At 45.8% G+C, this 19,097-nt stretch overlaps 1 protein-coding gene across 1 annotated transcript in view; it reads right to left on the bottom strand.

Annotated features, from left to right (window-relative positions):
- TTLL11 (tubulin tyrosine ligase like 11) overlaps positions 1-19,097 on the bottom strand; it is a 261,643-nt gene that overhangs the window by 38,613 nt on the left and 203,933 nt on the right. The window contains exon 7 of the mRNA XM_068966426.1: positions 5,029-5,280. Coding sequence (XP_068822527.1) covers positions 5,029-5,280 — 252 coding nt within the window. The remainder of the gene's footprint in view (positions 1-5,028; positions 5,281-19,097) is intronic.

Raw genomic sequence — 19,097 nt, 5'->3', positions numbered from 1 at the left:
CCCAGAGCTGCAGGAAGAAACAAGATTCCAGAGACAGAGTCTCAAGTAGCCCAGAAAGGCTGGAGCCTCTAGAGGGGACTTGTTGGGACACTTTGGGATATGGGGATGGGATGAGACAACCAGGGTCACTAAGTTTTCCTAGGTTTGTCCCCGCGGTCACCAATGGACTCAAGCAGGGAATGTCTCCAAGGGTTAAGACTTTGGAGTGAACTTTTCATCCATCCATCCACTCAATACAGAATTTATTTTGTGTCTACTATGTGTAAGTGGCATTCTGGGTCCAGTGAGTGACACAAAGCTTGGACCCAGATGAGTCTTGGATATGCTCTTGGACAGTAGACATCATCTCATAGTCTGGGATAAAAACTTGAGGCCTTGGTGGCTCTTGATCATTTGAATCATTTCCCCTTACGCCCTGGGAGGCAGTTCCTCAAATTACTAATGAGAGGTGGGATGAATTCTTCAGTGGAGGAGAAGTCCAGTAAATACAGTAACAGGAAAAACCAGAAAGAATCCTAAGAAAGGATGGGCTAGAAATGTACATGGTAAAAATGAGCTTTGGAGTCTAGTGCACATGAGTTTGAATCTTGAATTTGCTATGTGATCTTGAGCAGGTCATTAATACTCTCTGCATCTCAATTTCCTTATTTGTATGACAATATCGTGACTCACCATACAAACTTATTTTAAGGACTAGCTCAGTGCCTGGCACACATGACGGCTTTCAGCCTTCCTCCATGATGCAGAGCCGGTTGTAAATCTGGATGTAAATCCAGAAAGGATTTTGGGGTTTTTTTGTTTCTTCATTTCTTCCCAGAATCAGAAGAACGTGGGTGCACAGAATGAGAATCACAAATCGTTCAAGTTCATTAGGAGTCTAAGATTAGAAAGATTTGAAATTATCATCCCCATTTCCTCTCAACAACTACTGACATCTCATGGGAAATTTAGAAACCAACTTTTTCCACTCCATAAAATCCTATTTATAGAATTTCTTTTGTGTTCATCCTTCTCTGTGAAAGAAAAGATGCTTATTTTTTCCTGGAGAGCTTTCTGTAAGGTGAAAGTTAACAAATAATCAGTATTTGTTTATAAAAGAAAGAAAGAAACACTACCTAAACATCTTGGCTGGTGGGGATTGGGAAAGACAACTTTGGTTTATAGCTTATCTATTTTTAAAGGCTATTGATATCCCAGGCATAACGTCTCATGCTATTACTGGAAAGAGATCATCACGGAACAGAGGAAATTTTCAAAGTCACTGAGGAGTGAATGACAGAGGGGGAGGTAGGGCCCCCTGACACTTCTGTTCCAGAACATTCTCACACAACCTGCTGCCTCTCAGAAAAGGAAACCGCCCCTCCCCCACAGCTACACATTAGGAAGCATATTAATATCTCCTTACGAGAAAAGGCAGCGGAAGGAGGGAAAAAAAGGCAAAAGAGAAAGCCGTGTTCTAATTTAGAAGGTGCCTGGGATTAGAAGCCACAGAGAAGAGGGGTGGGGGGGTCTCCAGGCAGAACGGCCGGGCGCGAGGCGAACACTCGAGGTGTGGAGAAGCTGCCTCCATTTTCCAGAAATAAACTCCGGTATTGGCAAACCGTTTCATCTTCGGGCTGCGGAAATGGAAACTGCAGCCTGTGCCAACTGATGTCAGATTCCGATGGAGGATACGTCTGGGAAACGTGTTCTTAGTGAATTACACAGAAAGCTCCCCAAATGAGGAACCCGATGGGAGGAAAATAACAAAAATGCATTTCCCTCAAAGAAAGCTGTCAAAATGAAGGAGCAGATCATTTCCATTTCTCAGAAAAAGAGATGTCTCCACACCTCAGCAATTATCATGAAATTTTTTAAAAAGGTGCTTAATTCATGGTGATACTTGCTACTGTTATGTGCCTCCTGAGGAAATGACACGACAAGCTGGTTCGATAGAGTTAACTCTAGACAAGAGGACGACAGTTCATTATTTCTCATTTCTTGGTGGAAAAGAAAAATAGAATATGGCCAGACTTGCATTAGCATAATTCACTCCTAAAACTGCTGATCTGTGCAATACATTATGAGAGATGGTCACTGGAAATAAATTCAATCGGAATGTTTATTATTTTGTTCCCTCCAGTTCTCTTCCAGGAACTTGGAGAGGAGGAGTGGGTAGGACAGATGAAAGCCAAGTTCAACTTCTACCGTTTGTGTGGGAGCTCAGAGAGGAGGGTCTCTAGCCAGCAAATATGTCTCTAGCATGGTGCTCCAGAGAAGGGCACTTGGTTCGATTTAACATATGGCACAAATATTATCAATTCATAATGAAGCGAAATTTAAACCCAAGTGGAAAAGACAGAATAGTTGTTAGCAAGAGAAAACGCTCACTGTCAAATTTAGCTGGCAAGACGGAATATATTCAGATACAAATCTGAAAGCAGAGAAGATCACCTTTTACGACAAAGTTGCTGCAGGATGTCTTAGTACATTTTTAAAGGAGAAATGTATTGACTGTGGTGTGATGTGTTCTTCATGTCTTCCTTCATCCTTAATTACCCGGGCTGCGTGCCAGGGGAGGTGCCGAGGGAGGGGAGAGGGGCTCACTCTCTGGGTCCCTCTGCTCTAGCTGCCTCTTCTCCCCCTGGAAACATCGTCACTTGTCAATGGTACTCGGCCACAGACTGGGAAAGATGGCTGTAGGACCTACTGGTTGCTAACCTCACGTATTCAAGTTTTTCATGCAAGCATTCTTAATTAGAGAGAACAAAGGGATGGAAGAATCATAAAGCCTCTCACACAGAGACCGAGTTCTAGCAATATCCCTGATATCATCCAGTTCCCGTCTGACTGCCTTTTAAGAACCTTCTTTGCTAGAATGGTTCTCAAATCTTTTCAAGAATTTCCTTTTCCAGATTGTGTATGAGCATAGCAGTCCTCTTAACATATACCTCAGCCTGTCACAGGTCACGTTCCGGTGGACTTGATGGGCAGTCACGCTTTGTTGAACCCCAAATAATTTTCTGAATCACCGACATTCTGTATATATATGCACTGAGATTTCACATATAAAAATCAGTATTGCTAGCTTCTCTAGAAAAACCAAAAGCTCTAGTGATACTGTTCCCCAACACCCTTTCTTTTTGCCACACTTCTGCCCTCCTCATCCTTGTAGATCCCACCCGCTGGTTTGTTTATCCTTCCTGCCTGCACCCTCCCCCGACCCATCCCCCAGGCAACTGAGATGTGCGTCTTGTAGTATGTCATCTTTTCAAATCTCCCCTGCTCTCTCACAGCTTAAGAGAATTGCATTGACACTAGGAAATAAAAGGAAGCATCTGGCTGATGTCTTTTGCTCTTCCTTCCTTCTTCCTTTTTCCTGCCTGGAATTCGAACATAGTGGCTGGATTTTGAGCAGCCATCTTGGAACCATAAGGCGACTCTGAAGCTTGAAGCACATGCTCAGGATGGGTAAGCAGAAAGACAGAAATTGGGGAGTTGATCACACTTCAGAGTCATTAACCAGCCCTAGCAGCCCCACTGCCATATGTGAGAGAAAATGTGACTCACTATTTAAACCACCTGTAGATGGGTATCCATTCCTACAAGTCAAATGTAGTTCCTAAATGAGTCAGAGACTGTCACGTCAGGTAGTTTTCTCAGGGAAATAACAGTACAGGCCTGTTGACCTTCTTGAAAATTCCCTCTGCCTCATGGAAATAATAACCACAAGACTCCAATTTCACAAACAGCTCCTGTAAACCAGGCTGTGGGCCAGATCCTTTATGATCTAATACATCCATCCCAACCTCATCACAACCCTGTGAGGCAGGAGAGATGATTACCATTTTACAGATGAGGGAACTGAGACTCAGAGAAGACAAGGGATTTGCTCAAAGCCGCACAGCTATTAAGTAACGTGCTTGGCTCTGAAGCCAAACCCCAAAGCCTGTGTTCTTTCCACTGGGCTTTCTTTCCACCTGAAACTAACACAAAGCCCTTCTCAGAATCACTGTGCGAGTATGACTTCAGGTTTATTGAGACGGCAAAAATTCCTGCGGATACTTCTGCATGCTATCCTATCAGGAGTATCAGAGGGCTAGAGTTAGAATTTATAAAATTCATTTAGAGAAAAGCACATGGCGAAGTGGTTTCCAATTCCAGACTTCTAACTATTTGCCTTCATGAATACAACTATGAAGAGGGTGACTTTGAGTTACTAGTTAGAAATATTAAAACCAATGGTGAGAGAAACAACAGCAGCATTGAACACTAGCAGACAGTTTCTCTGAGGTGTATGACATGCAATCCTAGGGCACTGGTAGCTTCATCCCCATTTTCTAGGACCATTGAGGTTCAGAGACCGTCATTAACTTATCCAAAGTCACACAGCTCCTAAGTGCTCCTGTACTGCCCTCAAAGTGCCCCAGAGGGTAGAGGCAAGTTAATGAATAATCTTAGGAGGTTAGGCCTATTTTGTAGGATGTGGCAAAAGCATTGTTTCTTTGTCTTGTGCTTCGTGCAAATTTTGTATTATACTTCATAATATAACCACATTATTTTTATGCTAGAACAAATGTATTAAATTATTTATCAACTGAATTATTTAACTTTTCTCTCCTGAAAATGACACTTTGGAAAGATAGGCCTTGCTTCTCTGCTGCGGCTTCATAAACGCTCAGCACTCAGCCATGCACCCCTGGGAGAACTGCACCCAGTTTTAGGAAGCGTGAGATCTGTCTGAGTCCAAGAGGCAATTTTTCATCTCTGGTCTCAGGATCCTGCTCAAAGTAGCACGGAATTGTTTTTTAACCACAAGCACAAGGTTATGAATGCTGTCACATCTGTAGCATTCATTAATTCGTTCAACGAACAAGAGTGTACTATATGTCAGGCCCAGTGCCAGCTGCTGGGCCAATCCCAACCCAGTGGGGCCCAATCTGGCATCACAGACTCTCCCAGGGGCAGTCAGGGAGAAGGCTCTAGCCAGATGTCGGGCTGGTCTCCAGGCTGCCTGAATCCCAGCCAGAGGGGGCTGGTCTCACTAACCTGATGAAGGTACGGAAGCCTGTTGGTCCCAACTTCATCGTCCCTTTGATTCCCAGGAAGCGGATAAACAGGTTTGCCATCCTGTCCACTAGGCGTAGGTAGTTGAACTGCTTTGCGTACTTGGGGAACACCTGCTTGAGGCAGATGGAGGGCAGGTGGGCGTCGGGGTTGGCGTTGCCCTGTGAGGCGCCGGCCAGATCGCTGTGCGGAGGATTTTCTTTTGAGGCTAACGACTTCCCCAGCAGCTGAGACCTGTAACACACAAGGAGTTAATGATAGAACCAACATTTAGAGTGGGTTTGCACACAGAACACTTTCTCTTGCAAATTCTTCTTTCCTTTAGATTTACAGCAATGGCGGGCGGAGCCAGGGGGGTATTATTACTATTCTTTTCTTTAATTAATTAGGCTGTGCTGAGTCTGAGTTGCAGCATGTGGGATCTAGTTCCCTGACCAGAGATCGAACCTGGGCCCCTGGCACTGGAAGCCCAGAGTCTTAGCCAATGGACCACCAGGGAAGTCCCTATTATTACTATTCTTAATGGATAAACCAGAGAATTGACCTCAAAGAAGCGACCTGCCCAAAGAGTCATATCTGTATATACCTATGGTATGTATATGATACCTAATTCATGTTGATGTATGGCAGAAACCAACCCTATATTGTAATTATCCTTCAATTAAAAATAAATAAAAAATTTTTTAAAGTTAAAAAATAAAAGTGACCTGCCCAAGCTCACATGGCTGAGAAATTGAGCCCAGGACAGAGCCATGGGACAAGAGACGAACACTTCCTCTGTTCTACCATCTTAGTTTCCCAGTATGGACAACTTCCTTTCCTGTACTCATGATTCAAGAGAATACTCAATTATGAAGGAGTCTGGGTTTGGTTTCAAATTCCTACTTATGGGTAGTAATTGAATAATTAGGAAATATAAAAATCTCATTGAGGGCTGGCAGGAAGCCATAGGCACAGTTCAATGAACAATCTGCAAAGATACATCAGTTACCCAATTCTAGGAATAGGCACAATTACGTTTTCTGGCTTAACTATTTTATTTGGAACTCGTACAAAAAAAAAAAAGAAGAAAAAGAAATGACTAGAGTGTTGTGATTCCTGTCTGGATATTTTATCCTGAAATTTTCCTGAGAGTCAAGAAAGTTCACAGCCACTCACACTCAGATATGCCCCTCCAGCTGGAATGTTCTCACCTGTAGACCCAACGATCACCTGTTTACCTTCCAGGATGGCCCTCAGGTACCTCCCACTGACGCGGCTATTTCCCCCCCACCCCAAGTCTGCATTCCCCGTCTCCCCATCTCCTCGAAGGTCACCACCATCTGCCAGTGACCCAAGCAGGAAACATCAGAACCAACACCAACACCCCCTTCTCCCTCTGCCTTCACGGCCTCCTTAGTGTTTCCTGGAACCCGGCCCACTGTCCCCACTGCCCTGGCCTTGTCTGTCCTCTCCTGGACTTTGGCAACAGGGCCTCCAGCCTCCATCCTCCACAAGGTATCCAAGGCCGCCTTCTAAAACAAATCTGACTCCCTATTGAATCTGTTACTTTTACTTTAGCCTTTGTGTTCTATTGTTTTCGCTGCAAGTCCACCACTAAAGGGATGTTGCCGATAAACTTAAATTACACATAATGGTCCATCTCTGGGAAGGCAGTCTCCCATGGAATGAGCATCAAGCTGAAATACCTTTATTTAGTTCACAGGAAACCTTCTGACTAGGCCCACCTCTGAATGGCTGCAGGAAGGAAGAAATGAACACATCCCCTCTGGGGTCTGACTGGAACCAGGACTTTAGCCACTCCCCTTTTAGTATTAAAGGAAGCCTGAAGTCTAACTCAGGGAAGATGGCTCTTTGTGATGCCGGTCCACCATCTTTTCGGTCTGCTGATTTTTTGAATAAGGTCACTATTCCTTGCCCCAACAACTTGTCTCTCTATTTATTGGCCTGTCATGTGGTGAGCAGTACGAGCTTGGACTCAGTAACACCCTGAGCATGGTGTACACAGCCAATAAAAACTGTCCAACTGGCTAAGAGATCCAGGAAAAAAAAGAGCCGCATCCCACGGCACTGAGATCAATACCAAGGCCATTTTCTACTCTTCTTTATTAAATGGCCTCGTTCTCAGAGATCCCACTTCCAAGCATGCCATCAGTCACCAAGTCAGGCTATCTTAGTATCTTCGTACCTGCTTTCTGACTTGGCCTTTGAAGTCTTCCTCGGCCCTGGCTGCCTGGCACATTTCTTCTCCACTTTCGGAACCAGCTCACACCTGTTCCCTTGGCCACACTGAAGATTGTCTTTCAGATCCACTCCGGGTCCCTTGGACGTCTGCATTTCTCGAGTCAACTGCCCTGAATTTGCTTATGTGCCAATCCCTCTTGCTATTTTGTGAGGTCATTGAAGGCAAGGACCATATCTTATTCAACCCTCTTTCTATAGGACTTGATGCATATTAGGTGCTTGGGAAATGTTTCACTGAATTCATTGCATTGGGAAAGTGTGTTTTTAATAGCAAGTGAAAATGTTAGTCACTCAGTCGTGTCTGACTCTTTGCGATTCCATGGACTCTATCCTGCCAGGCTCTTCTGTCCATGGAATTCTCCAGGCAAGAATACTGGAGTGGGTTGCCATTCCCTTCTCCAGGGGATCTTCCTGACCCAGGGATTGAACCCAGATCTCCCGTGTTGGAGGCAGATTCTTTACCATCTGAGCCACCTTCAATAGCAAGGTAAGCGTCAAAAAAAAAATCAAGCTCATGATGCTTTGTATCCACCCCATGGGCTCGCTTAAATGGGAAAGCGGTTTGATAGAGAAACTGTACTTGACAACTCTGACAAAATGGACTTTTGCTCATGCTGGTTCAAGGAGGCCAAGTCTGAAAGAGAACCCCCTGGTGTGAATAAAAGGTCCTGTAAGTTATGTTTCCTTCAAAGTGGGTCTCAAAGCCAGGACAGGCAGAACCAGAGCAGCTCAAAACCACTTCTAAAGTTTAACTGTGTGGATGGTTCAAGGAAACAAATGCATCCTCCTACAAAGGGGAGGGACCTGATTCCTCCAAAGAAGCACTCACTCCCGGGGGTGGGGTGGGGTGAGGGAAGTGGGATGGGATGAGGGTGGGGTGGGTGCAATTTCCCTTCAGCTAAACTGGTTTTTATCATCACCTCCTTGAATTTAAGACTGTAAATAAAAGTCAGGTGGTTACTCTTCAGATGAAATAAAATGGTTTCAGATTAAGGTTATAAGAAGAAAGATGAGAACAAAAAGCAGCCGCGTTACCGGAAATGAGCTCTTAAATTCCTGGATAAGTGGCAATCACTGACTTTATAAGCACTCATTAAGTTTTTGTTAAAGGAGATTTTGTTGAAGGAAATGTACAGTTTGAATGCACTCCATGACAAAGGAAACCGGCTGAGAACTCTTCAATCAACAGAACTGTCACACTTTGGCGATCTCATTTGCTCTTCTCGAAACATGTGCAGTCTGAAGTGGTTTCTATTCCCATGTTCCAGGTGGGGAAACTGAGGTGCAGTAGGGTGAAGGGGCTCTTTGCCCTGGCTGAACTGGAATTACACTTCAGTTCTCCTGACCAGGACACTTCCCATTTTGCTGCCCTGTTTTTCCAAAGCACATCCTGGTTCACATTGAGGGTTACAAAACCCAGAGGACTGTTATTTATTTTTTTGTTTTTAAGTAGTTTTTAAAAATTATAATAATCATTATGCTCTTTGTAGGCATGTTGAAAACTGTATAAAGGGATAAAAGGAATCAGAATCATTTGCAATCCCACAATTCAGGGATAAACACTTAATGTTTTAATTTTTTAATCTGTATTTATAAGTTAGGATCACACCATGGGTAGTTTAAATCCTTTTTCTTACACTTTACCATTATATCATGTTTTCCTGTGGCCTTAAGTGTGTTTTCATGAGGGTAACCTCTCATAGACATAGGCATGTGCTAAGTTGCTTCAGTCGTGTCCGACTCTGTGAGACCCCATGGACTGTAGCCCCCCAGACTCCTCTGTCCATGGGGATTCTCCAAGCAAGAATACTAGAGTGGGCTGCCGTGCCCTCCTCCAGGGGATCTTCCCAGCCCAGGGACCAAACCCGTGTCTGTTATGTCTCTTGCATTGGCAGGTGGGTTCTTTACCACTAGTGTGCCACCTGGGAAGCCCATGTAATATTCCATATTATGTCAGAACCAGAATTTAATAGGCCATTCCCCCTGTCAGATATTACCTACATGGCTTGTCTTTGCTAAAAAAGAGTCTGGTGACATAGGTCCCCTAAGTCACGTGCTCCCTCCCAGAAACATAACACATTATAGCTAGAAACAGCTCTGAGATCATTCTATCCAATGATGTCATCTATTTTCTTTTATTGTGGTCTAATGCACATGACATAAAATTCACCGTTTTATTTTTAAATTTTTCTTGCTCTATCTCAAGACATGCTGGCTCTTATTTCCCAACCCAGGAATCAAAACTGCGCCCCCATGCCTTGAAAGCATGGAATCTTAACCACTGGACTACCAGGGAAGGCCTCAGATTCACTATTTTAAAGCACACAAGGCACAATGTTATGCAAAGCACCACCTCTATCTAGTTCCAGAGCATTTTCACAACGACGTCATTTTAGAGAAAAAAAATGAGTCCCAGGTAGACAGGACATTAGCACGGGTAGGTCATCTGACTGGCAGATCATTCATCCGGGGTGGTGGCCGGAGCTTGGGTTGCCTGCTGAGGGGGACCCCACCAACTCCAGGGCACCTTTCAGGCTGGGATGCTTTCCTGGACTGCATGTCAGAGGCTGTCTGCCTCCAGTGTCTGCAGCCTGCCTCCCATCCCACCTCCAGAGCTGCCCAGAAGGAGTCTGCTTTCTCCACGACAGCCTCTCACATTTCCTTCAAGGGTTGCTGCACTTACCAGGTGATTACCATTGCCCTTCCTTCCTGAATCGCAATTAATAACCTCAAGATGAAAAGGGCCCTCAAAGCCACAGATATTTTCATGAACTTGAAACCACAAATTCAGGCGGAAGGGGTTTTACTCAACTGGAAGAAGGCAGTAAAGATACAACTGACACAGAAGAAGAACTAAAACACAGAGGAATGGCATTTTGCTCAGATAATTCCAGTTATCACATGGAGATCCAAGGTATCACAAATACTGTAAAGTCCCATTTTTAGTTAATAGCATTTTAATAGAAAAGTCAGACTTACGAAATGGAAGTGACTGGTAAAGAAAATGTAAATCAAGCTTACTAGTCCTTTGGGGCATTTAAAAACAATTGAATTTGGTATGTCTTTGATTCATTAAAATAGGGGAAAGAATCCTGGAATGTTTTATCTATTATGGTTTTTCAAATAAAATGGAGTTTTGCTTTATTAAAACTCCTGTGAAAAACCCCCTACCACCATTCTGTCTGAAAAGAAAATCACTAGTATTTATCGGAGACCCACTCCTGGGGCTTCCCAGGTGGCGCTAGTGGTAAAGAATCTGCCTGCCTATGCAAGAGACGCGGATTCAGTCCCTGGGTTGGGAGGATCCCCTGGAGAAGGAAATGGCAACCCACTCCAGTATCTTCCCTAGGAAATTCCATGGACAGAGAAGCCTGGCTACAGTCCACAGGGTCGCAAAGCCGAACACAACTGAGCGACAACACACTGCACACACTCGATGTCAAGTAGCTTACTTGATATATTAATTTCATTGGTTTCTCAAGACAATTCTATAAGGTAGGTAAAAATTAGTCCCATTTTACAGATTAGGAACCTGAGGCCCAAAGAACCTCGATACTGCCCAGTCTTGCTCACTTCCATGAATCAATAGGGGAATCAGAATTTGTCCTCAAGGACTTCCCCCAAAATCCGGTGGATAAGACTCTGCCTTCCAGTGCAGGGTGTGTTGGTTCAATCCCTGGTTGGGGAATTAAGATCTCACAGGCCGTGTGGTGTGGCCAAATAAATAAACAGAACTCTTTAGAAAAAAAAAAAGACTTTGTACTCAGGACTGTCTCAGTACACACCTGAGGCTTTGCTCACTACATAACTCTTGTGCTAATTTGATTTAAATCAAACCAAAGACTTTTCTTCTGATGTTTAAACTATATATATATATTTTTTTTTCTTGTAAATTAACAAAATAGGAAGGTAAATAATGAAAGGGCTAGTTTCACAGAAGATGCTTGAGTGCTCTCAGAGAAATAATTCCCTTTTTTTTTTTTAAGTGAAACATCTCTTCAATCATTTATTCATGTATGAACCACTTCCTTAGCTCTTACCTGTCCCGTGGGCCTGGGTTACACAGGTAAGGTTGACACAGTCCACCTTGCCACCCAGAAGCATGTGACCCAGAGGGGGAAGATTAGACCCATCCACAAACAATGTCTGAGCCAGGTGAGAGTGGCTAGGTGAGCAACCAGAGATGGGACCCGGAACATATGGAAGGAGGTCAGTTTAGGGGGTCTTAGTCATATACATATTAAAAAGCAGAGACACATTACTTTGCCAACAAAGGTCCATCTAGTCAAGGCTATGGTTTTTCCAGTGGTCATGTATGGAGGTGAGAGTTGGACTGTGAAGAAAGCTGAGTGCCGAAGAATTGATGCTTTTGAACTGTGGTGTTGGAGAAGACTCTTGAGAGTCCCATGGACTGCAAGGAGATCCAACCAGTCCATCCTAAAGAGATCAGTCCTGGGTGTTCATTGGAAGGACTGATGCTGAAGCTGAAACTCCAATACTTTGGCCACTTCATGAGAAGAGTTGACTCATTGGAAAAGACCCTGATGCTGGGAGGGATTGGGGGCAGGAGGAGAAGGGGAAGACAGAGGATAAGATGGCTGGGTGGCATCACTGACTCGATGGACATCAGTTTGGGTAAACTCCGGGAGTTGGTGATGAACAGGGAGGCCTGGCGTGCTGTGATTCATGGGGTTGCAAAGAACTGGACATGTCTGAGCAACTGAACTGAACTGAACTGAGTCATATACATGAAAGGGAGCAGGTCTTTATCGGATCTTGCACGTTAAGACTAGCAAGCTTGGACTTGGTAGTGTATGAGATGACAAGGTTGTGGTGAATTTGGGGGAGAAGAGTGGCAAAATCAGAAGTTCAGAGAAGAGGAATGAGTCTGCCAGAGGTAAGTATGCTGAATTGAGGGGGCAGGGGGTTGACAATGTAAGGGAAGCCATTGGAACATTCAAGGTCAGTGAATCTGAAAGCATGGTCCCCGGACCAGCAGCATCAGCATCACCTAAGACCTTGTTGGCAATGCACGTGCTTGCCCCCGCCCCAGACCTATGGCCTCAGAAACTGTCTCAGCAAACCCTGTGGGTGAGTATAATGAGGAGTGAAGTCTAAGAATCACTGGTCTAGGTGAAAGAAGATGGATTTGGTGTTTGATCACAGGGGACAGAAAGGGAGGGAAGGCCCTGGATCATGTTCCCGGGCAATCCTGTGGCTTGGCAGGAGAACCTGGTGGGCAACGAGGCTGAGCTGGCAAAAGGAGGCAGGCAGGTTCCTTTCCCTACCGCTTGGCCAAGTCGTGTCCCCTCAGCCCCTCGGGGGTTTCAAATGCGCGTTGGCATTCCTGGAGAAACTGCCAACCATGCATCAGAGAAATCCCTTAAATTAGCCTGGCAGCTAATTTAAAGAGTCGGAGGCTGAAGTTACTAAAAATAAACATAACTACCATGTAGCCTGGCTCTGTCATTTGATAAATCTCTTCCATCACAGAGGCTCAATTTGCTTGATGGTGATGCTATCCTATTTGAAGGGAAGGCGATAGATGGGTGAGGCATGTGTTTCAGACTGATGAGGAGAGGGACTTAACGAGAGATCTGGCTGATGTTCCAGTCCCTGTAAGACCTAGATCCATGCTGGGTCTATTCCCACTGGCTTCCCTTTATGCAACGTTCCTCAGAATGCTCATCTGGCCACTTTTGGACCCCCCAATCACTTTCCTCCATAGCACAGCGTAACATCAACAACAAAACACAACAGTGATGATACCGGTTATGTGCCAGGGACTGCCATCCTAAATCATTTAATCTCGATAAAATCCTGTGCAGAAGGTATTGTTATTCTCATTTTACAGATGCAGAAACCAAGGCACAAAGAGAGAAACTAATACGTTATAAACCCCAGATAGAGACCCAGGCAGGCAGGTGCCAATGTCCTTGTTTCTAACTACTGCACTATGCTGCTTCCATACACAGGGAGTTATCAGGCACTGAGTACCGGAGAGTCAGGTGGGTTATTTGTAACATCTCATTTGACCCTGGCAATCATCCTTATGAATTAGGTATAATAATAAGTGGCTCCATTTTGCTGTTGAGAAATGAGTTTCAGAGAGATTAGGCTACTTTTCAAAGGTCACTCAGCTGTTAAATGGCCGAGTGATATTTGAATAAGGATCTGCTTGAGTTCAAAGCCCAGGCCATTTCCACTCCATCATGTTACAACTCAGTATACTGATGAAATCTCATTTTCTCCTCCCTTACAATGGCGGTCACTTACTTACGAGGGAGAGTGACTGGGTGGGGGGCGGCATTTAGTCTAAGCCTAGTTCAAACTTGTTGCATTCTTTAGAATCAAACAGATGATTAGACCTCCAGATGATTCTGCTGCAGCGGGGTGGGTAGATGGGTGGGTCTGTCTGCTTGTAACTGACCGCAGGGTATGTGACAACCAGCGTCTATAAGAATGGGGCTGTTCTGTTTTGACTGTGCAACAAATCAACCCCTGTTTTACAGTCACAGGCCCACACAAGTCACTGATGCACTGTTTCGTCGTGTGTGAATGAACAGAGGCCCCCAGCGGCAACAGCAGCGGACTAGGTCCTCTTCCCTGCTTGGGATGAATTCTCGGAGGCACCAGGCTGGGGTGCTGCAGGAGCATCCTCCTTGCCAGGCCAGGCAATGAATTAACAAAAGAACAGACAAGTAGATTCAGTCTAATACCCCCTTTCCCACAGACCCAGAACTTGGGCTGTTTCCAAGCTGGAAGTGCCTTTAGGGTCACTGGGGCCCAGCCCCCTCATTTTCCAGATAGAGGAATTGACAGCTCATTTTAGAGGGACCACCCCCGCCCCCAATCCGATTCTTTTCCAACAGGGCTCTCTCTGCTCTGCCCTCTGCACATAGCAGGTGTCTTCGCCCTGGTTCCTCTGGCTTTCTTTGTCTTGGGCGTGGGCAGTGAGAGTCAGTGAAATGCATAGTCACTCAGGCCAAGGAGAGGGTGAGATGCTGCCAGGCAGCTCTGCCCCATGGGCACGAGTCTGGGGAGCCATGGAGTGGGCTCTGGGGGTAGTCTGAGGCACCGTTGGAATCCCAGTTCCATCATTTTAGGCAAATCATATAACCACAAAGCTTCAGTATCCTCTTATATAAAGTGGGAAAAATAATGGCACCTAAAAGTGGCACCTAACTTATTTGTGCATGCGTGCCAAGTCGCTTAGGTAGTGTCAGACTCTTTGTGACCCCAAGGACTACAGTCTGCCAGGCTCCTCTGTCCATGGGATTCTCCAGGCAAGAATACTGGAGTGGGTTGCCATGCCCTCCTCCAGGGGAATCTTCCCAACCCAGGGATCAAACCCACGTCTCTTATACCTCCTGTATTGGCAGGCGGGTTCTTTACCACTAGCGCCACCTGGGAAGCCACCTAACCTATAGGACTAATGTAATTATAGGGAAAATGGATGCACGCCACTTTGATTATAATCACCAGCCTCTTTATCTCCCATGTGTCATCATCTGGAGAGGCTCACTGTCAAGTCCCCAGCCTCAGTAGGAGAGGTCCACACATACCTCCAGGAATACAGAGGGATCGAGCATTTCTTTAACCACTTTTGGACATTCTGCCCCACCCTCAACCCATGTAACTAGTCACCGGCCTGTCCTTGTGCTCCTGGGACTGCCCAGAGGCCGTCGGGGGATCTTGCTGCAGGCGGCCTGGGGTCCAACTGCACCTGCCCTCTGTCTGAACCTAAATACATCCCTCCTACATAAGTGAGTCTCATTTTCTAGGGCCTCACTGGATGACGGCTCTTCATCTGATAGCCTGGCTCTCAATGACAGTTGTCACAGAATCACGAACATAGAAATGTTCTCTGTGCCCCACATAAAGCAAGAGTTAAACTGAAGAGTAGAAGGAACCCTAGTGATTCTCTCATCTCAGTTTCTTTTTGAAATAATATTGGAAAGTCCAGGCCAAAGTCCTTTGCTTGAGGGCTGGCATCAAGTGAAAGGTGATAGCAAAGGCAGACCCAGTTCTGCTGACTTCCTGCTCAGAACCTTGGAAAAAGCAGCAGCAAGGCCGGGGGGCGGGGGGAACCCCAACAACCCTACACCACTGTTGAGCTAAAACACCAGAGTGGCCCAAACTCTGATTCTGAATGAGAAGCTTCAGACTTGCCCGTCCACACTGGCAGGCACGGAGGAGAATCATTTTGCCCCAAGGGCTGCAGAATTCCTCTTTAAACCCACTAAATAGTTGGCTGCTGTCTTTATGAATGACTGGACTTCTGCTCAGCTTTCCACTGGATCCCGGAGGAAGTTTTCAGATGACAAGCCTGGCCCACACGAGCTGCCTAGACGCTCTGGGCGGGGCCTTACTCCCAGCCAGAGAGCTCCAGGCCTTGCAGGTCTGATCACTGCCTGCTTCGCCTGCCTCATCATCCAAATTCCACATCCTTGTGAGCTAAGTTGCTCAGTCATGTCCGACTCTTTGCAACCCTATAGACCATAGCCCTCCAGGCTTCTCTGTCCAAGGGATTCTCCAGGCAAAAATACCAGAGTGGGTGGCCATGCCCTCCTCCAAGGGATCTTCCCAATCCAGGGATCAAACCTGCATCTCTTGCCTCTCCTGCATTGGCGGGCAGGTTCTTTACCACTAGCACCACCTGGGGCATCCCTCCCTCTTTCTGTAAAGGCTTTTCCCCAAATTATCCACATGAGAAACACTCATCCTTCAAATCTGAGATTCTGGATCACCTTTTTCAAAAAGCTTCCCATAACTTCCAGAGTTAAATCAACCATGCCTTTACACAGAAGCTTACAGGCTTTGTCCATCATCATCGTTGTCATCATCATCACCATTGTTTTTTCTTCCGAGTCATTATCACAATTACACCTACATGGTTATTTGTGCAGCCGTCTCTTTGATGCCTGTTTCTCTCACCCCAGGGGGGTGACATCTACAGTGTATGACTGTAGCCCCCACGTAGATCCTGACACACAGTAGGTGTTCAAAATAGCTGGCAGTGAAGATAGTCATCCTTTCAGTGAGTACCCACGACCATGCTACTCGGCCCCAGTCAACATCTAAGCATGCTGAAGCTTTGAGAGGTGGAGTCAGCTGATTAAGGGATGAAGCTAGGACTGGAACCCAGCAGCGTAACTCCAGAGGTCACATTGTTAACCCCTGCACTGCCACACCCCTCCTTCTGGTTGCTGGAATGAATCTTTCTCCTACTTCTCTCCCAGTGACTGGGAAGATCCTGTCTATGTTTGGGGAGAACAAAGATTTCCTGGAAGCGACAGCAAGGCGCTGTCTGTGTGACGGCTGTAATTAGTGGTTGTATTAGCCTCTGTTTTACCACCTCCAAAATTAGCAGAAAAGGCCAACTTGAGCTTGAGTCATGTAGTTCTGCTAATGAAGGGATCCTTTTAATTACACACTCAGAGCCTATCTGAGATACAAAGCATTTTAATGCTTAAACACAGCTCTGCACCAAACTATAGGGTTGCGTGAGTCCAGGCAATAAGTGGGAAAACTCATGTGAAGAAGTCATCCTTGGCCCAGACTCTAATTCTTCTTGGCATTCAATTTCATCCAAATCCAGTTCCTTTCCAATGTAATCCTAATTCCCTTTTGTATACAGTGTACACCCAGTGAACCCTTATTCAGGGATTCAGTAGGCATATCCTGGTCAAATATCCTTTTTCCTCCAGATTTCAGATGAAATCTGTTCGCTTTGTGAATTTCACTTGTCATGGACTTGCAGGTCAGCAGCTGGCCAATCTCTGCTGCGCAGGTGTTGAGAGCAAAACCATTCTCACTTGACCCTGCCCCAGGGGCTCATGGCATTCGCAGCCAACTTCACAAGACAAATCTGTGTGTGTCCCTCTGCATGCAGTTTTCACTAGTGTCAGTGAGCACTCATGGAGCTGGTCCCATAGGCCTCTCTCAGGCCAGGCCTCCCTGACTTCAGATTTGGTTGGTCAGGGAAAGGGAGTAATTCACTGAGCCTCCTTTAGGCCAGGAACTTTCTCGTGCCTTGATCATTCTGCCTAAGCTATGATGAGACCTTAGGACAGATATATTAACATAAACTCTGGAATCTTGCTTAGGTTGGAATCCTTGCCCTGTCCATAACTAGCTGATGATCTTAGGAAAACGTCTTAACCCGCTTGTGCTTTGGTATCTTTATCTTTATAATGGGGATGGAAATTCTACCTATTGTGATGATTAAATGGGCTAATATATGTGGAGTATTTAGAATTATACCCAGTATGCCATAAGCACTCAAGAAGAGATAGCTCTTGTTATCTATCAGATGAAACTGAGCTAAGGAAAAATAAAGCACGTACTCAAGGTCACGCCCTCCCCATACATGGTTATCAGTTGGTGATCTGGGTCTGTGTGACTTGCAAGAGTCGTTTCTCTTTTCCAGGCTTCCAGTGAGGTTGGGCAGCTCTGCGGGTTTCTCTGCCGGCCCTCCACTAGGACTGGAATCACAGCCCTTGCTGGGTGGAGCATGACCTGGAGAAAGTCACTTGGTGCTGAGCCCCTCCTGGCCTCAGGATGAGCAGCTGGCTTCTGCTTTTACTGCTCCAAACAGACTGTCCTCTCAAAGTTTACCAGGGACCTCCGCAGTACCCCTAACCCCCTGCTGCTGCGGCTGCTGCTGCGTCACTTCAGTCGTGTCTGACTCTGTGCGACCCCATAGACGGCAGCCTACCAGGCTCCCAAGTCCCTGGGATTCTCCAGGCAAGAACACTGGAGTGGGTTGCCATTGCCTTCTCCCCCTAACCCCCTGGCCTTTCCTAATTCAGTTTCTTCATACATTCCGTGCAGTCAGTCACTCGCTTTCTGTAACTCTCGTTCTAAGCCCCTGCATGCTCCCAAGTGTTTTCCGTCCTCTGCTTTTCTTCTTCTGAGGACCCTTTGAGGTAGATGGTCCGCTAAGCCTGTCCTTGACCTGCTTCCTGCCCGCCGAGTCTCCCTGGGTGATCTCAGTTACACGTGGAGATGTGTGTGGCCCCCGAGCCTGGGAGCCTGTGACCTGCTAAACCCTGCTCGCCAGCACCCGGGCCCCAAACCTGCTCATCCTGCAAAGCTTGCTTCCCCGATCCCTCCTACCCGAAATACTCTCCTCTGGATTCCCCACAGCATTTCATTGGCAGCTCTCTTGTGAAATGTGTCATCTTTTGGACTTATATGATGGCCATTGAAGTCTGCGCCTTCTTTCCCCCTGAGACTGAGTTTGCCAAAAATAGAATCCATGTTTGTTCCCAGTACTCTACATCTTATAGGTGATGAAAAAAAAAAAAAAGACATGCTGATAAATGATTGTGCAAGAACAGTATTCTTTAAGACAAATAACATGAAGAATTTGCTGCAATCTTACCCGAAGGCAAGAAAACGGGCAGGGTGAACTCTGGGTGTCATTTTCAGCTTCAGGTTCTCTAAAGCCACTTTTAGGGTAATAATGCAACAGTAATAATTTATGATAATAAGAATAATAGTCATTCTGGTTCCACTCCTTACTAAGGGTATGGCTTTGGGGAAATGGCTCTATCGTTCAGCCTCCATATCTGTTCTGTAAAATGGAGACAGACAGTAGAATCTCGCTTGCAGGGCTGTGGGCAGATTCAATGCAGGGGGATGTTAAATGAGGGGCTAGCATCTTTGCCAGGGCTTAGTAAGTGAGAAAGCGATGGTAAGTAACTGTTATCATTCATTTGATACGTATCTAGCAAACACCACCACCCCCCCCTCCAAAATCATGGACAGGGACTCTCCTAGTGGTCCAGTGATTAAGAATC

Source organism: Capricornis sumatraensis, chromosome 1, assembly GCF_032405125.1.
Source record: "Capricornis sumatraensis isolate serow.1 chromosome 1, serow.2, whole genome shotgun sequence".
Classification (NCBI taxonomy): Eukaryota; Metazoa; Chordata; class Mammalia; order Artiodactyla; family Bovidae; genus Capricornis; species Capricornis sumatraensis.
The sequence above is the reverse complement of the archived record's forward strand: the minus strand, read 5'-3'. Positions and strand labels throughout refer to the sequence as shown.